The sequence below is a fragment of the Oryctolagus cuniculus genome, chromosome 9 (genome assembly GCF_051225735.1).
Source record: "Oryctolagus cuniculus isolate XC-2025 breed Fujian yellow rabbit chromosome 9, ASM5122573v1, whole genome shotgun sequence".
Lineage (NCBI taxonomy): Eukaryota > Metazoa > Chordata > Mammalia > Lagomorpha > Leporidae > Oryctolagus > Oryctolagus cuniculus.
In genome coordinates this window covers 92,337,315-92,356,597 of record NC_142875.1, presented here as the reverse complement: position 1 = coordinate 92,356,597, position 19,283 = coordinate 92,337,315, and the positions used below count along the sequence as shown (strand labels likewise).

General features: G+C 41.0%; 1 protein-coding gene across 31 annotated transcripts in view; it reads left to right on the top strand.

The window, feature by feature from the left end:
- ZDHHC20 (zDHHC palmitoyltransferase 20) overlaps positions 1-19,283 on the top strand; it is an 82,787-nt gene that overhangs the window by 59,540 nt on the left and 3,964 nt on the right. For 2 of the 31 annotated variants that reach the window (XM_089304376.1, XM_089304385.1), the window contains 7 exons: positions 1,883-1,918; positions 2,901-3,033; positions 9,272-9,385; positions 10,845-10,971; positions 15,773-15,862; positions 17,271-17,383; positions 18,432-18,509. In XM_089304376.1, the coding sequence (XP_089160502.1) occupies positions 1,883-1,918; positions 2,901-3,033; positions 9,272-9,385; positions 10,845-10,971; positions 15,773-15,862; positions 17,271-17,383; positions 18,432-18,469 (651 nt within the window). In that variant the 3' untranslated portion in view covers positions 18,470-18,509. Of the gene's footprint in view, positions 1-1,882; positions 1,919-2,900; positions 3,034-9,271; positions 9,386-10,844; positions 10,972-15,772; positions 15,863-16,875; positions 16,921-17,270; positions 17,384-18,431; positions 18,510-19,283 lie in introns of all 31 variants that reach the window. The other 29 variants (XM_070049150.2, XM_089304386.1, XR_016213388.1 and 26 more) reach the window with 28 other exon arrangements.

Sequence of the window (19,283 nt, the reverse complement as noted above, 5' to 3'; positions counted from 1 at the left end):
TCCACTCCCAATCCAGCTCTCTGCTTTGGCCTGGGAAAGCAGTAGAAGTCCTTGGCCCCTGCACCCATGTGGGAGACCCTGAAGAAGCTCCTGGCTCCTGGCTTCAGATCAGCCCAGCTCTGGCCATTGCGGCCACTTGGGGAGTGAACCAGCGGATGGAAAACCGACCTCTCTCTGCCTCAGCCTCTCTGTAACTCGGCCTTTCAAATAAATAAGTTAATATTAAAAAAAAAAAAAAAAAAAAAAGGGCCTAGGTTTCAGAGAGAGAGAGATCTTCCACCTACTGATTCACTCCCCACAGGGTAGCAACAGCCAGGACTGGGCCAGACCAAAGCTAGGAGCCTGGAGCTTCATGTGGGTCTCCCACATGGTTGTAGGGGCCCAAGCACCTAGACCATCCTCCACTGCTTTCCCAGGCTCTCTAGCAGGGAGCTAGATTGGAAGTGGAGCAGCCGGGACTCCTCGGCACAGCCGACAGTGGCTTAGCCTTCTGCACCACAACACTAGCCCCTCCGTGAACTTTTTGAAGCACCCTTGAATCAGTGAACAAACAGTTCCGTCTTTGCAGAGCTAACTTTTAAACAGTTTTGAATTTTCTATTAGAGAGAGAGCACACTCCACCCGCTGGTTCACTCCCCAAATGTGCACAATGACTAGGCTGGACTGAGTGGAGCCAGGAGCCTAGAACTCTAGGTCTCCCACGTGGGTTGCAGGGACTCAAGAACTAGAGGTGGCTGCCTCCCAGGGTGCCTTTTAGCAGGAAGCTAGAATGAGAAGCCGGAGCTAGGAAGAACACGAATATCTTAACGCCATCCGCAGAGCTGACTCCTGAGACATAGTGAAAGTAGATCCTGGGGCTGGCGCCTGTGGCGCCGGCATCCCATATGGGCGCTGATTTCTGGTCCGGGTTGCTCCTCTTCCAGTCCGGCTCTCTACTGTGGCCTGGGAGGGCAATGGAGGATGGCCCAAGTGCTTGGGCCCTGCACCTGCATGGGAGACGGGGAGGAGGCACCTGGCTCCTGGCTTCGGATCGGCGCAGCCGTTTGGAGGGTGAACCAACACAAGGAAAACCTTTCTCTTCCTGTCTCTCTCTCACTGCCTATTACTCTACCTGTCAAATTAAAAAAACGAAAGTAGATCCTGCTAAGGGAGTGTGGCCCAGATTACAGTGTTAAGAAGAGTCCTCTTGAAGAAGGTAGGATTTGACCTGAGCAAAGACTTGAAGGAGAAGAGTGGCTGTGTGAGAGAAGAGCACTTGTAGAGGGGACAGTGGCAGGTGTCCCTGGCTTATTTGAGCAGCAGCAAGGAGGCTTCTGTAGGGGGAAGAATGAGCAAGACAGAGACTGAAGGAGTGGGGGCCACAAGTGACGCAAGGCTTTGGGGAATGTTGGAGGGGCAGTGGCTTAGTTACTGAGATTTAGGTGCTGAGCCCAAGAGTAATGTACTCTAACCTGTAGAAGCATCACTGTGCTTGCGGAGCAGAGAATTGGTGGCAGGGCGAGTATTGACAGCAGCCAGCAGGCGTCACGGGCTCCTGTGCAGTGTCCCAGAGGAACAAGGGTGGTAAGAGGTCATCAGATCTACTTTCTGGCAACTACCAATCAGAAGTTTTTTAAATAATTGCTAAAACATTTTATTCTTTCTTAGAAAATATCTGTTTAAAAACTTCGTGGGAACTGTGTAATTAAAGGGTACCTGAAATGTGTTTGAAAAGCTAAATGTTCTTGTCTGCTTTTTTGATTTGTGAGAAAATGTTTTAGATGGTTGTTAGAGAGCCACCTCTTAGTGTTACTTCAGAACATAAAGGATTTATAGAACCTCATGTTCAGGGTACTTTTGTATAAAAACTGGTTTCTTAATACATTGTCTCTATTTGCACAAGCTTTGCCGCAGGAAATCTACAGAGAATTGTCCAAAGGTAAAATACATCATTGCCATGACATTCTCATGATCTCTTTGTGACATTTATAATGAATATACTTCATAAAAGTTTCCTTCACAAGATGGCAATAGAGAAGAATCACTTAATGTGTTTAGAGAGTATAGTGGTTACTTAGAAAAAGAAAGAGAGAAATGTTAGGATAATCTAGTACCAACAACCTTCCTTTTAGTCTGTGGAACACTTTTTAAGTCAACAAGACAGCCTCTTGTTCTCTTGTTCTGGTGGGGTAGGTGATTTTCTGAATCATTTTACTTTAACATTTAAAGCTTCCCTCTTCCTTCTATTGATAGATACTAATTTCATTTAGGTTAAAACTTGGCTTCTGAAAAATGTGTGTAGCCATAAGAAGGGATAACAGAGAAACTCTTTTCATTCATTAATACCTTTTAATAAATTTATTTATCACAATTGCCAATTACCTAAAAAGGCTTTATAGAAATGAGACAAGGATAAATAAAAAAGTAGGAATCAAAGCATCTAAGGGCCTGGGTAGCTTTGCAATGGTGTTCTGAAGATACGGATTTTTATTAGAAAAATAAAACTTAAATATGACTTAGCAGCATATATAATTAAAATAAGTAAATACTTTAGCAAAGATGAAGGGAACCTTTGTGTATCTTCCATGTTGGGAAAAGCTCATTGCATAAACCACAAAAGAAAGATGTTGGGTAGAAGAGTCCATCTTTTCATTTATTACTGAAAGTAATGATAATATCTTTAAATGTTTAAGAATAACTTTAAAATGACTCTTTCTAACCTCTTAGATAAGCAACCTGCTTTAATAATACCAATTCTTTGCTTTTGCAGTTGTTGCTTTGGGATGTATTATCTAATTTGTTTTATTATTCTTTAAGCCTGGGAAATTTTTAGATGATTCAATAAGATATTGGGCAATGTATAAGTTATTTTTTGGAGGTTGATTGTCCTCAAAAGTAACTTTTCTTTTATCTTTCCTCAGAATGAACTAACAGATACACGTGCAAAATTCCACGTACTTTTTCTTTTCTTTGTGTCTGCAATGTTCTTCATCAGCGTCCTCTCACTTTTCAGCTACCATTGCTGGCTAGTTGGAAAAAACAGAACAACAATAGGTAAGTAGGTTAAAATAAATTATAATTACTGGGGCCGGTGCTGTGGCATAGCAGGTTAAACTAACGCCTGCAGTGCTGGCATCCCATATGGACCTGGTTCAAGACCTGGCTGCTCCACCTCTGATCCAGCTCTCTGCTGTGGCCTGGTAAAGCAGTGGAAGATGGCCCAAGTCCTTGGGCCCCTGTACCTGTGTGGGAGACCTGGAGGAAGCTCCTGGCTCCTGGCTTCAGATTGGCACAACTCCAACTGTTGCAGCCAACTGGGGAGTGAACCAGCGGATAGAAGACCTCTCTCTCTCTGGCTCTCCTTCTCTCTCTGTGTAACTCTGACTTTCAAATAAATAAATAAATTTTTTAAAAATGTATAATTACTTAGGAAAATAACCACAAATGAAGGTGAAATCTATAGGACAATAGTCAGATGATAAAGTATAAAGTAATTTTCATTAAAAGTAACTATGACTGGATAAATAAGGAATATTAATAAATAAAATATTTATTAAATAAATTATTCATTAATAATATTTCTTATTTTTATGAAGAAAATCTGTTTCCTACATCTATATTTATCTATAGTATCTTTTGAAAAATCAGTTTATGATAGATTCAAATGCTTTATTGTGAGGCTCATTTTCAGCCAAAAAAAGGTTGGATCCTTAATTAGTTAATTTTAGCTATAACATATCAACTATATATTTCATACATGTTGTTTACTTTTTTCTCCCCACAGTGACACATTTGACTGGCACATGTTCCATATTTGAGGCCAAAGAATAGTGCTTTTGGTATACATCATTGTTTGTCTTTGTATCAGTTGTCATTTACTAGTATCAGAATTTCTTCTCTATTTTGTTCATTCTTTTAAAATGAAAATATAATGGAAGACTTCAGTAATGTATTCAAGTAATTGGACAAACATTTCCCAAAGATGATGGTGGCTTTGCTTACATGAGGTGTTGGCATGGAAGCAGCATCCTGTGTTATAATTGAATCTTTGTGTATCTACCAGTGTACCAAGGTACAGAATAAGGATTTGTTGGTATAATGTTTTGTAAGGAAGTTAAAAACCACCTCTATCTAAAGCCATGTATCTGCCAGGAGAATTGGAAGGAAGAGGTCTTAGGGAGACATTTAGATAATTTTATGTTTGGATCCCTTTAATCTTGTGTCTTACTGAGTCACTAAGTTCTAGTGGGCTTCCCACATACGAATTTCTCTGGCCTTCCTTCCCTAGGTCACCCTCCACTGTTAGAGTCTCATTCATTTCCATTACATCTTCATTCCTTTTCCATATAAATAAAATTGCTCCTACCTATTAACTAACTTTTCTACACTCTTCACAGAATATCCTGCTATCTCCTTACCCTGAGTCAGAAATGACAAAAAAAAAAAAAAAAAAGGCTGCATGCAAGGTCCAGCCCAGAAGACCTCTCACAACAGCAAAAACAGAGACTTTATATAGAAAACCAGATTTTTGTCTTTGCAAAATGAGTAAATCTGGTAATGATGGGCTCATTTTCCCCTCTGACATCTGTCAGTTGGAGCTGGCTGCTTTGGTTGGGACATGCACATTTCAGTTTGCCACGGTTCCCACCATGCCTGCTTTACCTGTTTCCCTGGGAAGAACTTGAAAGGCACTTCTAGGGAACTCTCTGTTCTCTTTGAACACTCTTTTTCAAACTTCTTTGCTAATGACCACAGTAAGAGAAGTATCATTTTATATCATGACCTGTTATATAAGTACATATTTATGAAATTGTGAAAATAAAGTGGGAAAAATTTCACAAAACATTGCTAAATTTATTCTAGTTGTTTTTCCATTCCTAGCTTTCAGGCCACAAAATTGATTCTATGGCCTATTTTAATATTAAATTTTAACATTAAAATTTAATATTAAATTTTAAATGCTTTAGCATTTTAAAACCCACAGTTTGATTAACACATTGCCTTAAAAACTAAAACCACTTCCTTTATTGCTTCATCTCCCACAGCCTGGGTGTTTGGCTAGCTTTCTACTGATGCATTCAGTTTTTTGTTCTTTATCATTTGAGGGTGTTTTATTCAGATATATCCTCTCTTTTCTTTAATATTTATTTATTTATTTGAAAGGCAGAGTTAAAAAGAGGCAGAGGCAGAGAGATAGAGAAAGAGGGTTCTTCTATTCTGGTTCACTCCCCAGATGGCCACGGTGCTCAGAGCTGTACCAATCCAAAGCTAAGAGCCAGGAGCTTCTTCCAGGTCTCCCATTCAGGTGCAGGGGCCCAAGGACTCAGACCATCTTCTACTGCTTTCCCAGGCCATAGCAGAGAGCTGGATTGGAAGTAGAGCAGCCAGGACTCGAGCTGGTGCCCAAATGGGATGTCGGTACTGCAGGCCATAGTGCCAGCCCCTGTTTCACCTCTTTTTTAAAAAAATATTTATTTATTTGAAAGGCAGAGAGCTACAGAGAGAGTAGGAGGGATATATCTTCCATCTGCTGGTTCACTACCCAAATGGCCACAGTGGCCAGGGCTAGGCTAGGCCGAAGGGAGGAGCCTAGAACTCCTTTGGGTTTCCCACATGGGTGGCAGGGGTCCATGTACTTGGGCCATCTTCTGCTTCTCTCCCAGGTGCATTAGCAAGGGAGGTGGATTAGAAATAGAGCAACTGGGACATGAACCAGTGACAATATGGGATGCAAGCATTGGAGGCAGCGACTTAACTAATTGTGCCACAATACCAACCACTATCACCTCCCTATAACTGTCATCTACCCACCTTGAAATCATTTGCCCACATTTAATGAGTTCCTCTATTCAACTAATTCCATTGTCCCAAATTGGCAAGTTAGTCTCTTTGATTCAAGTGGCCTATAATTCTTACAACCACATGTTGAGTCTTTTAATCCTGTAGAACTGAAGAGCTTCTGGAGATGCAGTTTTAAATTTGGGCCAGCGCTGTTGCATAGTGGGTAAAGCCACTGCCTGCAGTGCCAGCATCTTATATGAGTGCCGGTTTGAGTCCCGGCTGCTCCACTTCCAATCCGGCTCTCTGCTATGACCTGGGAAAGCAGTGGAGGATGGCCCAAGTCCTTGGGCCCCTGCACTTGCATGTGAGACCTGGAAGAAACTCCTGGCTCCTGTCTTCAGATCAGCACAGCTGCAGCCGTTGCGGCCAATTGGGGAGTGAACCAGCGGATGGAAGACCTCTCTCTCTCTCTCTCTCTCTGACTCTCCTTCTCTCTGTGTGTAACTCTGACTTTAAAATAAATAAAATAAATCTTTAAAATTTGTTTGAATATTCCATTTTCTCTTTCTTTTTTTTGAAATGCAGAATTAGAGGGAGGGGGGAGGGGGAGAGAGAGAGAGAGATCTTCCATCTGCTGGTGCATACCCCAAATGGCCCTGATGGTTGGGACTGGACCAAAGCCAGGAGCCAGAAACTCCATCTGGGTCTCCTACATGGATGTTGGGTCCCAAGTACTTGGACCATCTTCCACTGCTTTCCCAGGTACATTAGAGGGAGTAGGATGAGAAGTGGAGCAGCTGAGACCATAACCCACTATGCCACAACACCAGCTCCTGAATATTCCATCCTTTCATCACAATTGTTTATCCTTTTTTCCCTCTTTTTTTTTTTTTTGAAGATTTATTTTATTTATTTGAAAGACAGAGTTACAGAGAGAGGGAGAGACAGAGAGAGAGGTCTTCCATCTGCTGGTTCACTCCCCAGATGGCCACAATGGCTGGAGCTGCGCCGACCCAAAGCCAGGAGCCAGGACTTCTTCCAGGTCTTCCACATGGGTGCAGGGGCTCAAGGACTTGGGCCATATCGTACTGCTATCCCAGACAATAGCAGAGAGCTGGACTGGAAGAGGAGCAGCCGAAACTCGAACCGGCGCCCTTATGGGATGCTGGCACTTCAGGCCAAGGCTTTAACCCGCTGCGCCACAACACCAGCCCTTGCCCTCTCTTTTCAGTACTCTGATGTATTTCCTTTTTTAACTCACTAAGTCTCCATTCTCCAACAGTTTTCTTCCATTATCCAACTACCCACATTACTTGCATGTATAGTGCTATTGAAAGGTGATCAAGGAAATCTTAAATCCCGTAGAAAGCATTACAGCTGCAGGCTTAAGGTCTCAGACCTCTCTGAAGCCCTTAACTCTGTCATGTTACATGATTTTAGCCAGGTTCCTCACTTACGACACACAAGAGATTTTCCAGATTTTCACCATTCTCTCTACTCTACTCAGTTGTGAGAACTTCTAGAGGAATTAGAAGTGATGGTTTTGATTTGGATTTTTCTGATGGCTAGTGATCCTGAGCATTTTTTCATGTGTTTGTTGGCCATTTATATTTAATCCTTTAAAAAATACCTTTTCCTGTTCTGTGCCCATTTCTTAACTGGATTGTTTGTTTTGTTGTTGTTGAGTTTCTTGAGCTCTTTATAGAGTCTGGATATTAATCCTGTATTAGTTGCATAGTTTGCAAATATTTTCTCCCATTCTGTCCTTGCCTCTCCACTTTGTTGAGTGTTTCCTTTGCAGTGCAGAAGCTTTTCTTACCCTTCACTTGTAAAACTTGCTACAGTGCATTCTATTTATTTATTGTTTTTAAGATTTATTTCTTTATTTGAAAGGCAGGGTAACAGAGGGGAAGAGGGAGGGAGGGAAAAAGAGAAAGCAAGAGACCTTCACCCACTGGTTCATTCTCTAAATAGCCACAATGGCCAGGGTTGGGCCGGGCCAAAGCCCAGAACTACATCCAGGTCTCTCAGATGGATTGTTTGGGCCTAGGTACCTGGGCCATCATCCTCTGCTTTTGCATGCTCCTTAGAAGGGAGTCAGATCAGAAGCAGAGGATCCATGACTCAATCTGGCATTCCATTATGAGCTGCTAGCATTTCAAGTGGTGGCTTAACCTTCGGCACAACAATCCAGCCTCTGTTTATTTTATTTATTTGTTTATTCGAGAGGCAGAACAAGAGCACTCTCATCCTATAGTTCAACCCCCAAATGCCTCCAACAGTCAGAAACCAGGAACTCAACCCAGGTCTTCCACATGGGTGGCAGGAACCCAATAATTTGAGCCATCACTGTTGTTTCCCAAGGCCTTGCACAGGCAGGAAGGTGGAGTCAGGAACGAGGCAGGAGTCTAACCCAGGTACTCCAATGAGGGACATGGTATCTGAACCATTAAACCAAATGCCCACTCCTGTATTTTAATTTTAAATAAGGAAGCAAAACTTTTCTGTGACTAAAAGGGGTCTTTTGTTAGACATCATTCTGTGTATCGTTTTATACAAACAAGCTAGAAATAATGGTCTGTAATCACCCCCCTGTTTTCTCCTGTTGCTCACCACTGAAGTTCATGCTCAAGTGCTACCCCCTCCAATACCCTTAAGACATACATGTTTGGGCTGGCTGTGGCTTAGTGGATAAAGCCACTGCCTGTGGTGCTGGCATCCATATGGGCACCAGTTCAAGTCCTGGCTGCTGTTCTTCTGGTCCAACTCTCTGCTATGGCCTGGGAAAGCAGTAGAAGATGGTCCAAGTTCTTGGCTCCTGTACCCACTTGGGAGACCTGAAAGAAGCTCTTGGCTCCTGGCTTTGGATCAGCACAGCACCGGCCATTGCAGCCATTTGGGGAGTGAACCAGCAGATGGAAGACTTCTCTCTCTTTCTCTCTCCCTCCCCCTCTCTCTAACTCTGCCTGTCAAACAAATAAATAAATCTTTAAAAGAAAAAAAAAAAGATATACATGTCCCTATCCAGGCAAGCATAGGATTTTTCACCTCTGTTCGCATAGTCTACCACAACTCTTTTTTTTTTTTTTTTTTTTTTTTTTTTTAAGATTTATTTTGTTTATTTAAAAGAGTTACAGAGAGAGGAAGATCTTCCATCGCTGGTTTGCTCCCTGGATCGCCGTGATAGTGGGGGCCGGGCCAAGCTGAAGCCAGGAGTCTGAAACTCCATCCGGTTCTCCCATATGGGTGGCACTTGGGCCATCTTCTGCTGCTTTCCCAGGCACATTAGCAGGATGCTGGATGGGAAGTGGAATAGCTTAATCTGCTGTGTCACGACACTGACCCCTACCATCACTATTTTAATGCTTACTACATTTTAGTTTTGTTAGACACTTTGGGAGAATTTCCTGTAGTAGTTTGTCTTTGGATACCAATTACCTTATGTTGTGCCATCAGGAACATAGAAGTTTATAAATAATGACTACAGAATATCTTTTTTTTTTTTTGACAGGCAGAGTGGACAGTGAGAGAGAGAGACAGAGAGAAAGGTCTTCCTTTGCCGTTGGTTCACCCTCCAATGGCCGCCGCAGCCAGCGCACCACGCTGATCCGATGGCAGGAGCCAGGTGCTTCTGGTCTCCCATGGGGTACACGGCCTAAGCACTTGGGCCATCCTCCACTGCACTCCCGGGCCACAGCAGAGAGCTGGCCTGGAAGAGGGGCAACCGGGACAGAATCCGGCGCCCCGACCAGGACTAGAACCCGGTGTGCCGATGCCGCAAGGCGGAGGATTAGCCCATTGAGCCACGGCGCCGGCCAAGAATATCTTTTTAAAAGTATAATTAAAGGACCCAGCCTTGTGTCACAGAGGTAAAGCCACTACCTATGATGCTGTCATCCCAAATGGGCACCAATTCATGTGCTGGCTATTTCACTTCCAATCCAACTCTCTGCTAATAACCTTGGAAAGCAGCAGAGGATGGCGCAAGTGCTTAGGTGTCTTCAGCTACTTGGGTTAACCAGATGAAACTCCTAGCTCTTGGCTTTGGCCTTTCTCAGCCCTGGCCATTGTAACCATCTAGGGAGTGAGCCAGTGGATGGAAGATATCTCTGTCATTCTCTCTGTCTCTCTCTCAAATAAATCTTTTAAAATGGTGTGTATAAAAGCTATATTAAACATAACCTTTGTCAGAGTTTCAGTAATATTAATTGTTTTGACATGTTATTCCATATGGTTGATGAAAGAGTAAATGGGGCTGGTGCTGTGGTACGGTGGGTTAAGCCACTGTCTGCAGTGCCAGCATTCCAGTTCGAAGCCCAGCTTCTCCACTTCCAGTCTAGCTCCCTGCTAATGTGCCTGGGAAAGCAGCAGAGGATGACCCAAGTGCTTGGAACCCTGCACCTATGAGGGAGACCCAAATGAAATTCTTGGCTCTTAGCTTTGGCGTGGCCATTGAGGCCATTTAGGGAGTGAGCCAATGGGTAAAGGATCATTCTCTCTCCTTCTTTCTCTCCCTCTTTGTAGCTCTGACTTTCAAATAATAAAAATAAATCTTTAAGAAAAAATAATAAGGGGCTGGCGCTGTGGCACAGTTGGTTAATCCTCTACCTGCAGTGCCGGCATCCCATATGGGCGCCGGTTCTAGTCCCGGTTGCTGCTCTTCCAGTCCAGCTCTCTGCTGTGTCCCGGGAGGGCAATGGAGGATGGCCCAAGTGCTTGGGCCTCTGCACCCGCATGGGAGACCAGAAAGAAGCACCTGGCTCCTGGCTTTGGATCAGCGCAGCGCTGGCCGTTGCAGCCATTTGGGGAGTGAACCAACGGAAGGAAGACCTTTCTCTCTGTCTCTCTCTTTCACCGTCTATAACTCTACCTCTCAAATAAATAAATAAAATCTTTATAAAATAAATAAAAAGAAATAGCAAATATGCTATTTTTTCCCAAATGAATCTCAGAAATTTATCTTTTAATTTCTACAAATAGTTAAAAGTTATGTTTTTTAATGTTAGAGATATAAGCATGAAAATGAGTACCTTCTATATTTAGTAATTAATAATTAGGTTTTTATGTATATTTATTTTTAACAGAATCATTCCGTGCACCCACATTTTCATATGGACCAGATGGAAATGGTTTCTCTCTTGGATACAGTAAAAATTGGAGACAAGTATTTGGTGATGAAAAGAAATATTGGCTGCTTCCGGTATTTTCAAGGTAACTTACAAAATGCAGATCTCAGGAAATATGAAATCTGTGTTCTCTCTCTCTGGTAAAATATTTTAACATTCATAGAATATACAATGACATTCTAATGGGCCTTTAGAATGAAAACTCAGAATATCTTGATTTTATATAAAATATTTTACTTTCTCTTTTTTATATAAGATAAAGGGAGAGTTTGAACAGAAGTATTTAAATGGAAAGTAGAAAAATAAATTTGATTTATAAAAAGTAAGAATCACCTTTTTCCTTCAAAATGAAAATAAGTTGTTTAAAGTAAAAGCCTACAAGAATTTATACATATTAGCTTCACAAAGATTCCTTTGCAGATTCATATGCATTCTATTATCTTCAATCAAAGAAGACAAACGCATAATGTATTTTAACTCAAGTGTGAAAGAATATGTATTCCATATGATTCATGGTTTCCATATCTCCCTAATTCCCAGCCATTTTAGGCCTTTAAACTGCCAAAATCATAGAGAAGGAAGATTATTTTAATTCAAGTGATGTATTTTCATGAGTTTCTGGGGGATTTTCATCTTAATTAACTGCCTTTTATTTTTGTCTAAAACTGACTTATTTTGCCTTCATTTTTTGAAGGATATTGTTGTGTGATATAGAATTCTAGATGTTGCGTTGTTGTCTTTTGGCTTTTTTTTTAATGGCAAGTTAATGATCACACATATTTTTACCCTCTCTCTATATAAAATTTATCTTCTCTCTGGTTACTTTTAAGACTTTTGTTTATCCCTGTTTTCACACAGTTTGTCACATACTTTGGTGTAGTTGGATTGGTTGAGATTCTTGTATCTGTTGTTTTTATAGCTTTCATCAAATTTGAAAAAACCTGTAATTATAATTTTTCATTCTGTGGTCTTCTCCCCCTGCCATTACTGTAGGAACTCCAGTTCTACATGTATTAAGTTCAAAGTTTTGCACAGCTCAGTGTCGTACTCTTCATTTTTGTTCAGTTGTTTTTGCACCTCATTTTGTGTGCATTTTATTGCTGACTTTTACAATCTGTTCTATGTTGTTTCTCCATTGTCTCATGTATTCAGGGTTTTTCCACTCCTACTGGTTGGAACACCAGACTATTTGTTTTGAAAGCTGTTTTCTTGTTGTTTGTTTGTTTGTTTGTTTAAGATTTATTTATTTTACTTGAAAGTCACAGTTACACAGAGAGAGAAGGAGAGGCAGAGAGAGAGGTCTTCCATCCGCTGGTTCACTCCCCAGATGGCTGCAACTGCCGGAGCTGGGCCAGTCTGAAGCCAGGAGCTTCTTCTGGGTCTCCCACATGGGTGCAGGGCCTAGGGATTTGGGCCCTCTTCTACTGTGAAAGCTATTGTCTCTAAACAGAGAATCCAGATTTGATAGGGTGTTTTTTGGGGAAGATGAGGGGTCCCTTCCTTTAAACGACTTTATTCTGATATCTTCTGGTGTATCTTGTTTTTGACAAGTCAGCCTCATTCTTATCTTTATTCTACTGTTTGTAAATTACTGTGCCTTTTTTAAGATTTGACTACTTTTAAGATTTTATTTTTGTCACTGGTTTTAAGCAGTTATTTGGTGATTGTTCTTTAGGCTGGCTTCTTGGATCTGTGAAATCTATAATGATCAACAGATCTGAATAATTTTGTATCCATTTTATCTTCAGGATTTTTTTCTGCGTGCTTCCCTCTCATCCGCTTGCTGCCAGCTTTACCAGTACTCTGAAACACGTGTCTGTAAAACTGCTTGGTAGTGACCCACAGGTCATTGCTGCCCTGTCCTTCTCTCCCAGCCCCATCGTCATTTCTCTTTGCCTCAGCTTGGTCAATTGCTGCTACTATGTCTACAAGTTCACTGACCACTTCTGTAGCACTTAATCTGGTGGTCAGCCCATCTAGTATGTTTCCCATTTCAGGTGTATTTTTCAGCTCCAGAAGTTAATTTTGGTTCTTTTCCTAATACCTTACACTTATCCTTTCATAATATCATTTTTTCTTTTCATCCATGGACATTTATAATTGCTGTTTTAGTCTTCTTTGCTAACTTTTACTGAAATTGATAACTTTTTGATTCTTTTCTATTGGCTGTTTTTTTGTTTTGTTTTCCCTTAGCATTGGATCACAGTTTCTGCTGCTTTTCTTGTCAGCAGTTTTTGACTCAATGCTGGACTTTTCGTTTTCTTTTTCATTTGAGTGGCAGGCAGACAGACAGATGAAAGAGAGCTCCCATTTGCTGGTTCACTTCCCAGTTGCCCACAACAGCCTGGACTGGGCTAGGCCAAAGTCAAGAGCTAGGGACTCAGTTCAGGTTTCCTACATGGGTGGCAGGAACCCAGCTACCACTTGTACTTCCACATGTCACTTTCCAGGGTCTGCAGTTGGCCAGAAGCTGGAATCAGGAGGTGGATTCGAAAATCAAACCCAGGCACTCCACTATGGGATCAGGGTGTCGTAAGGGACATCTTAACCGCTAAGCCTAAACACCTGCCCCTAGGCGTTGGACATTTTGAATGATCCTTGTAAGCTGGGTATCAGTTTTATTGTCTCCTTTTAAAGAATGTTGAATTTTGTCTTGACAGGCAGTTAAGTTACTTGTGTTTCAGTTTCTTCTTTTTGAGACAGGTTTTAAGCTTTATGGATTGGATCCAGGGTAGCATTTTCACCAGGGCTCGTTTAGCCCTGCAGTAGGGGGCTCTCTACCAATTCCATGCATTCAGCTAGATCTTTCTGCTGTGACTGGTCAGCTTTGAATGTTTTGTGGGAACTCTGTGAATTGTACATCTTTTGCTTTCCAATTTTTTTCCATATCACCAGCGCAGCCTCGTATTCATCAAAAGACTCGAGGACAACACTGTACAGATTTATGTAGTTATTTCTCTGCATATCTCCCTTTCTCAACTGTGTCTCAGATGCCAAGGCGCCTCAGAGCCTCACATTGCCCTTCTGTCACCTCGATTCAGTGTGAGACCCCCTTGCTCTGCTTGGTTCCCTTCCAGTGCCAAGGTCCCTGCAGAAAGCTGGGATTCACTGGCTTATTTTCCTTCTCTCTCAGATCTACAGTTCTGTGTTACCTATTTTGAAAACAGGTTTTTCTCTATACTGTTCAGTTTCTGGCTATTTCCATTGACATGTAACTTTACCATTCCATTTTGGCTGAAAGTAAAAGTCCTTATCATATGCAATTTTGGTGTGTTTAAAATCTGAAAGTATGGGACGGGTGTTTGTCCTAGCAGTTCAGATGCTAGCTAAGTCCCCCACTTCCTGTGTTGGAGTCCCAGGATTTGATGCCTGCTTTTGGCTCCTGATCCAGCTTCCTGCTAATGCAGGCCCTGGGAGGAGAGGTGATGGCGCAAGTCAGTGGGTTCCTGCCACCCACATGAGAGACCTGAATTAGTTCCCAGCTCCCAGCTTTGGCTCCCCAGCTGTTGGGGATATCTAGGTTATGAACCACTGGATAGGACATGAATTACTGGTAATTTATTCTGTCTCTCTCACTCGCTCATTCTCTGTGTCATGCTCTGTATCTCTCTCCCTTCTCTGTCCAAATGTACAAATTTTTTAAAAAGTAAAATAAATAAGACATGAAAGTAGGAGCAGGTATTTGGCCTGGTGGTTAAGATGCCCACATTCCACTATCAGAGTGTCTGGGCTTAATTCCCCGCTCTGATGCCTGACTCCAGTGTCCTACCAATTGCACACCTTGGGAGGCAATGGTGTTGTATCAAGTGATTGAGTTCCTGCTACCCACATGGGAGACCTGGTTTGACTTCTTGGCTTCTGGCTTTGGCCCCAACCCAGCCCAGGTCATTGTGGGCATTTGGGAGTGTGATCCAGCAGTTGGGAGCTCTCTCTTAGTCTCTCCCTCTCTTTCTTTCCCTCTCCCTCTCTCTCTCTCTCTAATAAAAAATAACTTTAAAAAATTTTAATGTGAAAGTAAGTCGGGGCTAGCACTGTGGTGCCGCAGGTTAAGCCACTGTCTGCAGTGGCAGCATCCCATATGGGCACGGTTCAAGTCCTGTCTGCTCCACTTCTGATCCAGCTCTCTGCCAATGTGCCTGAGAAAGCAGCAGAGAATGACCCAAGTGCTTGGGCCCCTACACCCACGTGGGAGACCCAATGAAGCTCCTGGCTTCTGGCTTCGGTCTGGCCCAGGACTAGTCATTGCAGCCATTTGGGAAATAAACCAGCAAAATGGAAGATCTCTCTTCTCATTCCTCTTTCTCTATCTCTCCCTCACGTGCTGTAAATCTGATTTTCAAATAAGTCTGTTAAAAAAAGACTGTGTTAAAAACTTTAAAAAAAAGGAGGGGGGATACCTGTGCTCTTTTAAACTGTAAGCTTCTGAAAGAGGTTTTCTTCTCTTTGTTCAGTGCTGTTTCATTCATGATTAAGACAGTACCGGAACCTCATGGACATTCAGTAAATTTTTGTTTTATGAATGTTGTTAAATGAATAAATATGTGGAGCTTACATCTTTCAATCTGAGCCTGTGTGCTGTCTGAAATGATTAAGCAGCTCAGTTACCCAAATATTTGAATACCTGTGTTTCACGAGTTAACAGGCATCATAATCTTAATAGGCATGGAAGACTTTGTTTCTAAATATATGTAAACTATATAAAAGAAAGGGGTTTATGTCTTCCATGGTAGAAATAACCCTCTAAAATTAGAAATTATTCTCTAAAATGACAAGTTGTGATAATTTCTTTAAGCTATGACTCTGAAATACAAGTATTAAATTTGACTGCTTTGATTAACTTAATACAAATATAATTGAAGTCGTTGTTAATATTTCCTATTATGTAGCTTGGGTGATGGTTGCAGTTTTCCAACTCGCCTTGTGGGGATGGATCCAGAACAAGCTTCTGTTGCAAACCAAGATGAATTTCCCAGAAGGTGTGCTTCTTGTCCTTAAGTTTTTCAGTGTTTATTGTAAATCAAACTGTAACATGTTAGATGTACTTATATTTTAGGTAAATGTAAAAGTCATTCAGCCAGCCAACATTAACAGAAAACAAATATTCTCTTTAAATTTTTTAATGGAGGGTTAATGTGTGCATATAGGATAACCATATTTTTTTATCATCCCCAAAATATTACTTTTGAGAAAGGAAAGAGAATGTTTATCTAGTGAGTGCATTAACAGTTGAGCCAAGACAATCACATAAAACTGAAAATGTCTACTAAGAGCATCTAAACATGCTATATCTTCCTAACAGCTAGGATTTCTCCCAGCATTTTATTACATTGCTTTATATTATCAGTTACATGTTTTTAAAGAAATGAGTCATTGTACTGATCACTCTTTTATTTTAAAGTTTATCTGATAGATTCAAACTGCAATGTCAATAATAATAACATTAGAGAATATTAATTTTTTTCTTATTAATTCATCTGTCTTGGAGGAAATTTTCTCAGTATTGTCATGGCAAACAGACTTTCACAAATTCAGCAAAATAATTTAAATGAAATTTTAAAGAAGCTGGAAATAGTTCTGTCCAAGTAAAGCAGTTGAGATACATTTGTCACAGAAATAAACCATAAGGGAGGAAGGACTGTAAAGTCCAGGCTAGCCTACTAATATTGGAAGAACACAGGCCTTAGAATCTACAACCTGAGGTGTTGGGCCTTTGAGCTCTTACATTTATTACAGTTCTAAACAGGTCACTTAAACATCTGACTTCATTTTCCACCTCTAGAAACCAAGAGAATGATACCTATCTCCAAAGGTGGCTCTGAGAGTCCAGATCATATAACAAAGCACTTACACAGTAGTTGGCCCATAATGAGGACCCAACAAATATTATTCCCTCTCCCCCTCCTTTCCTTTTTCTGTTCCTTCCTTCCTGGATCTCTTAGCTAGAAAAAATAAGTCTACGCTAAATCACTGAATCATTTTTTCCCCTTAGATCTAAACTGCAGAGGTAGAAAGCAGAAAACTTGGGAAATGACAGGTAATTTTTTTGTACTGGCCACAGACATAGATCCTCACCTGTCCTCGCACTCACTTATGGCTCCTGATTAACCTGTTATGAGCATTCAGACTGGCCTCTGAAGCTTCTTTTCTTTTGTCTAATTGTTTTCATTGGCAGTGTTGAAGTGTAGATCCCTGGGTCTAGAGAGCCATTTAACGGGGGATTGTGGGCATAGTGTTCTTTGGAAGATAGTTTCTCGTAGTGCTGAGATCTCATGAGTTGCCCTCACATATTTAGGAGAAGGAATACTAATTTCCTGCTTATTAATTTATTAAGTATCTTGAATTGAGCACTAAGCTATTTACTAAACCACTTGATCCTCTTTTCAGTAGTGGCTCAAATCAACCTTTTCCTATCAAACCACTTAGTGAATCAAAAAACCGTTTGTTGGACAATGAATCTCAGTGGCTGGAGAATGGAGCTGAAGAAGGCGTCAGATCAGGTAATAGTTCTCACTTGAAAACACTGCTGCTTCTGGTTCAAGTGCAAATCAACAGATTTAATAAATGTGGAAAAATCAAAATAATGTGATACTAAAAGTTACTAAAACATGTGAAACTTTTTAATAAATATTAGATATAGGGTGTTTGTGTTCATAGGTAGCTTCTGTGGAGAAAGAAGACAGAGTGAGGTGGGTCTGATGCCCAGTGATGGGGTTTATTCTGGCAGCTGACTTTCGTGTTGCCCATCCACACGTTCTTCATCCACATGCTGAAAGTTCCTTTGGCACTGACTGTTCTGAATAATGTTTTAGTCAACATTATTCTTTAGAGGTTAGCATTTTCTTAGTTGAAAATAATTTTTGAAAAACACTGTCCTCTTGCTGCCTTAGCTAAAAAAGTATACTGAATATATTTTAACCTTTTATTGAAGACTCTTAATCATTTCACGAATCATGGATTCATGGAGTAATTGATCAAACTGAAGTGGGAGTTTTCAGGGTTTGCAGTATTGTGTAGCCGCACACTTAGCATTATATTACAGCCTAAATACATCTGAGGTCGTTCTTAATGGTAATAGTAGTAACACTGTCATCATCATCTTGCAATGCAGAAAAATGATCTGAGACATTCCATTCAATTTGTACTAACCCTAGATAATAAAGAACTTGCTATGAGAATTTGATTGTGTTGACCTTTTAGCAGCATTTAAAATGTTCTCTTAATGTATTATCTTGGGCCCTTCATTAAGATCATTAGATCCCTTGCATAGGATGAAGGCAAAAATTCATTTTGTAGACTTCTTAATTATTGCTACTTAACATGTTTAAAGCCAATGAATATCTTTATGAGGCTAAGCATCAAAACCAGGCCTTTGACCCCTGATGCTCTGTACTCACTTCTGGATTTTAGAAGATAAGTGGTAAGGACCGTAATCCTGTTTAGTGTTTTACATTGTAGTTGTTTTCACTGTAACCAGTTTTACCATTTACCCAGAAACTGAATACTTCTCTTTTTTTGTCATGTCACGGTATAATTGTGTGCTTACAGGGACAAATAACCATGTTACAGTGGCAATAGAAAATTGAGTACCTCTTGTTCATAACTAACCATTTGAATAGCAGCAAGGTAAGACAGTATAAAGGTAATTTTCTTGAACAAATGTAGTTTATGTACATATCTCATTGTCTCAAAACAATATGCCATTCTATTTTTTTAACCTTTCAGTTGTATCAACAAAAATAGGCAATACAGGAGAAACTGGAAGATGACATCTGCTAAAAGTCTCATTTTCTTACCACTTGTACAATAATGTTAGTAAATATTTGTTGGTAGATTAATGGAAAAACTAATAAATAGAGTTTAAGATGGGTGCTTGGACAATTAACTTGTTCAGCATCTTATTCATTTATTCAAGAATAAAAGGGAATTTGCCCACTATTAAAAAAATTGCATCCAGAGAAGAGTGGCTAATATTAAAGGTTTAGAAACGACCTGTGATTCGTTGATGTTACTTAGTTTGTGAAGGCTCCAGCAGCAGAGCACTGCTAACCGGAGACCACAGACGTGCGCGAGGATGACGCATTTACTGGCATGCCCATTCCTGAATGCCAGGGGTTTGCTTTCCAGAGGAATCTCATCTTGCGCCTCAGGCTGTACCTCAGGAGGGCTCGTTATCAGCAGGCAGGTCCTTACAAGACCTGTGTCCCGAGTTAGAATCGACACCTAGGACAGGATCAGTCCCTGTGGGCAGAGTGAGCTGAGTCTGAAGAGAAGCTGTAGAAGCTGAATGTGGTGACCATGAGTCAGTTTCATGCCCCTGTGAACTGTGACTGTGGTCCTCAGTCCTGGTCCTGCATTGCTTCTTAATGTAGGCGGAATATAGCACCGTGATGCTTGTGG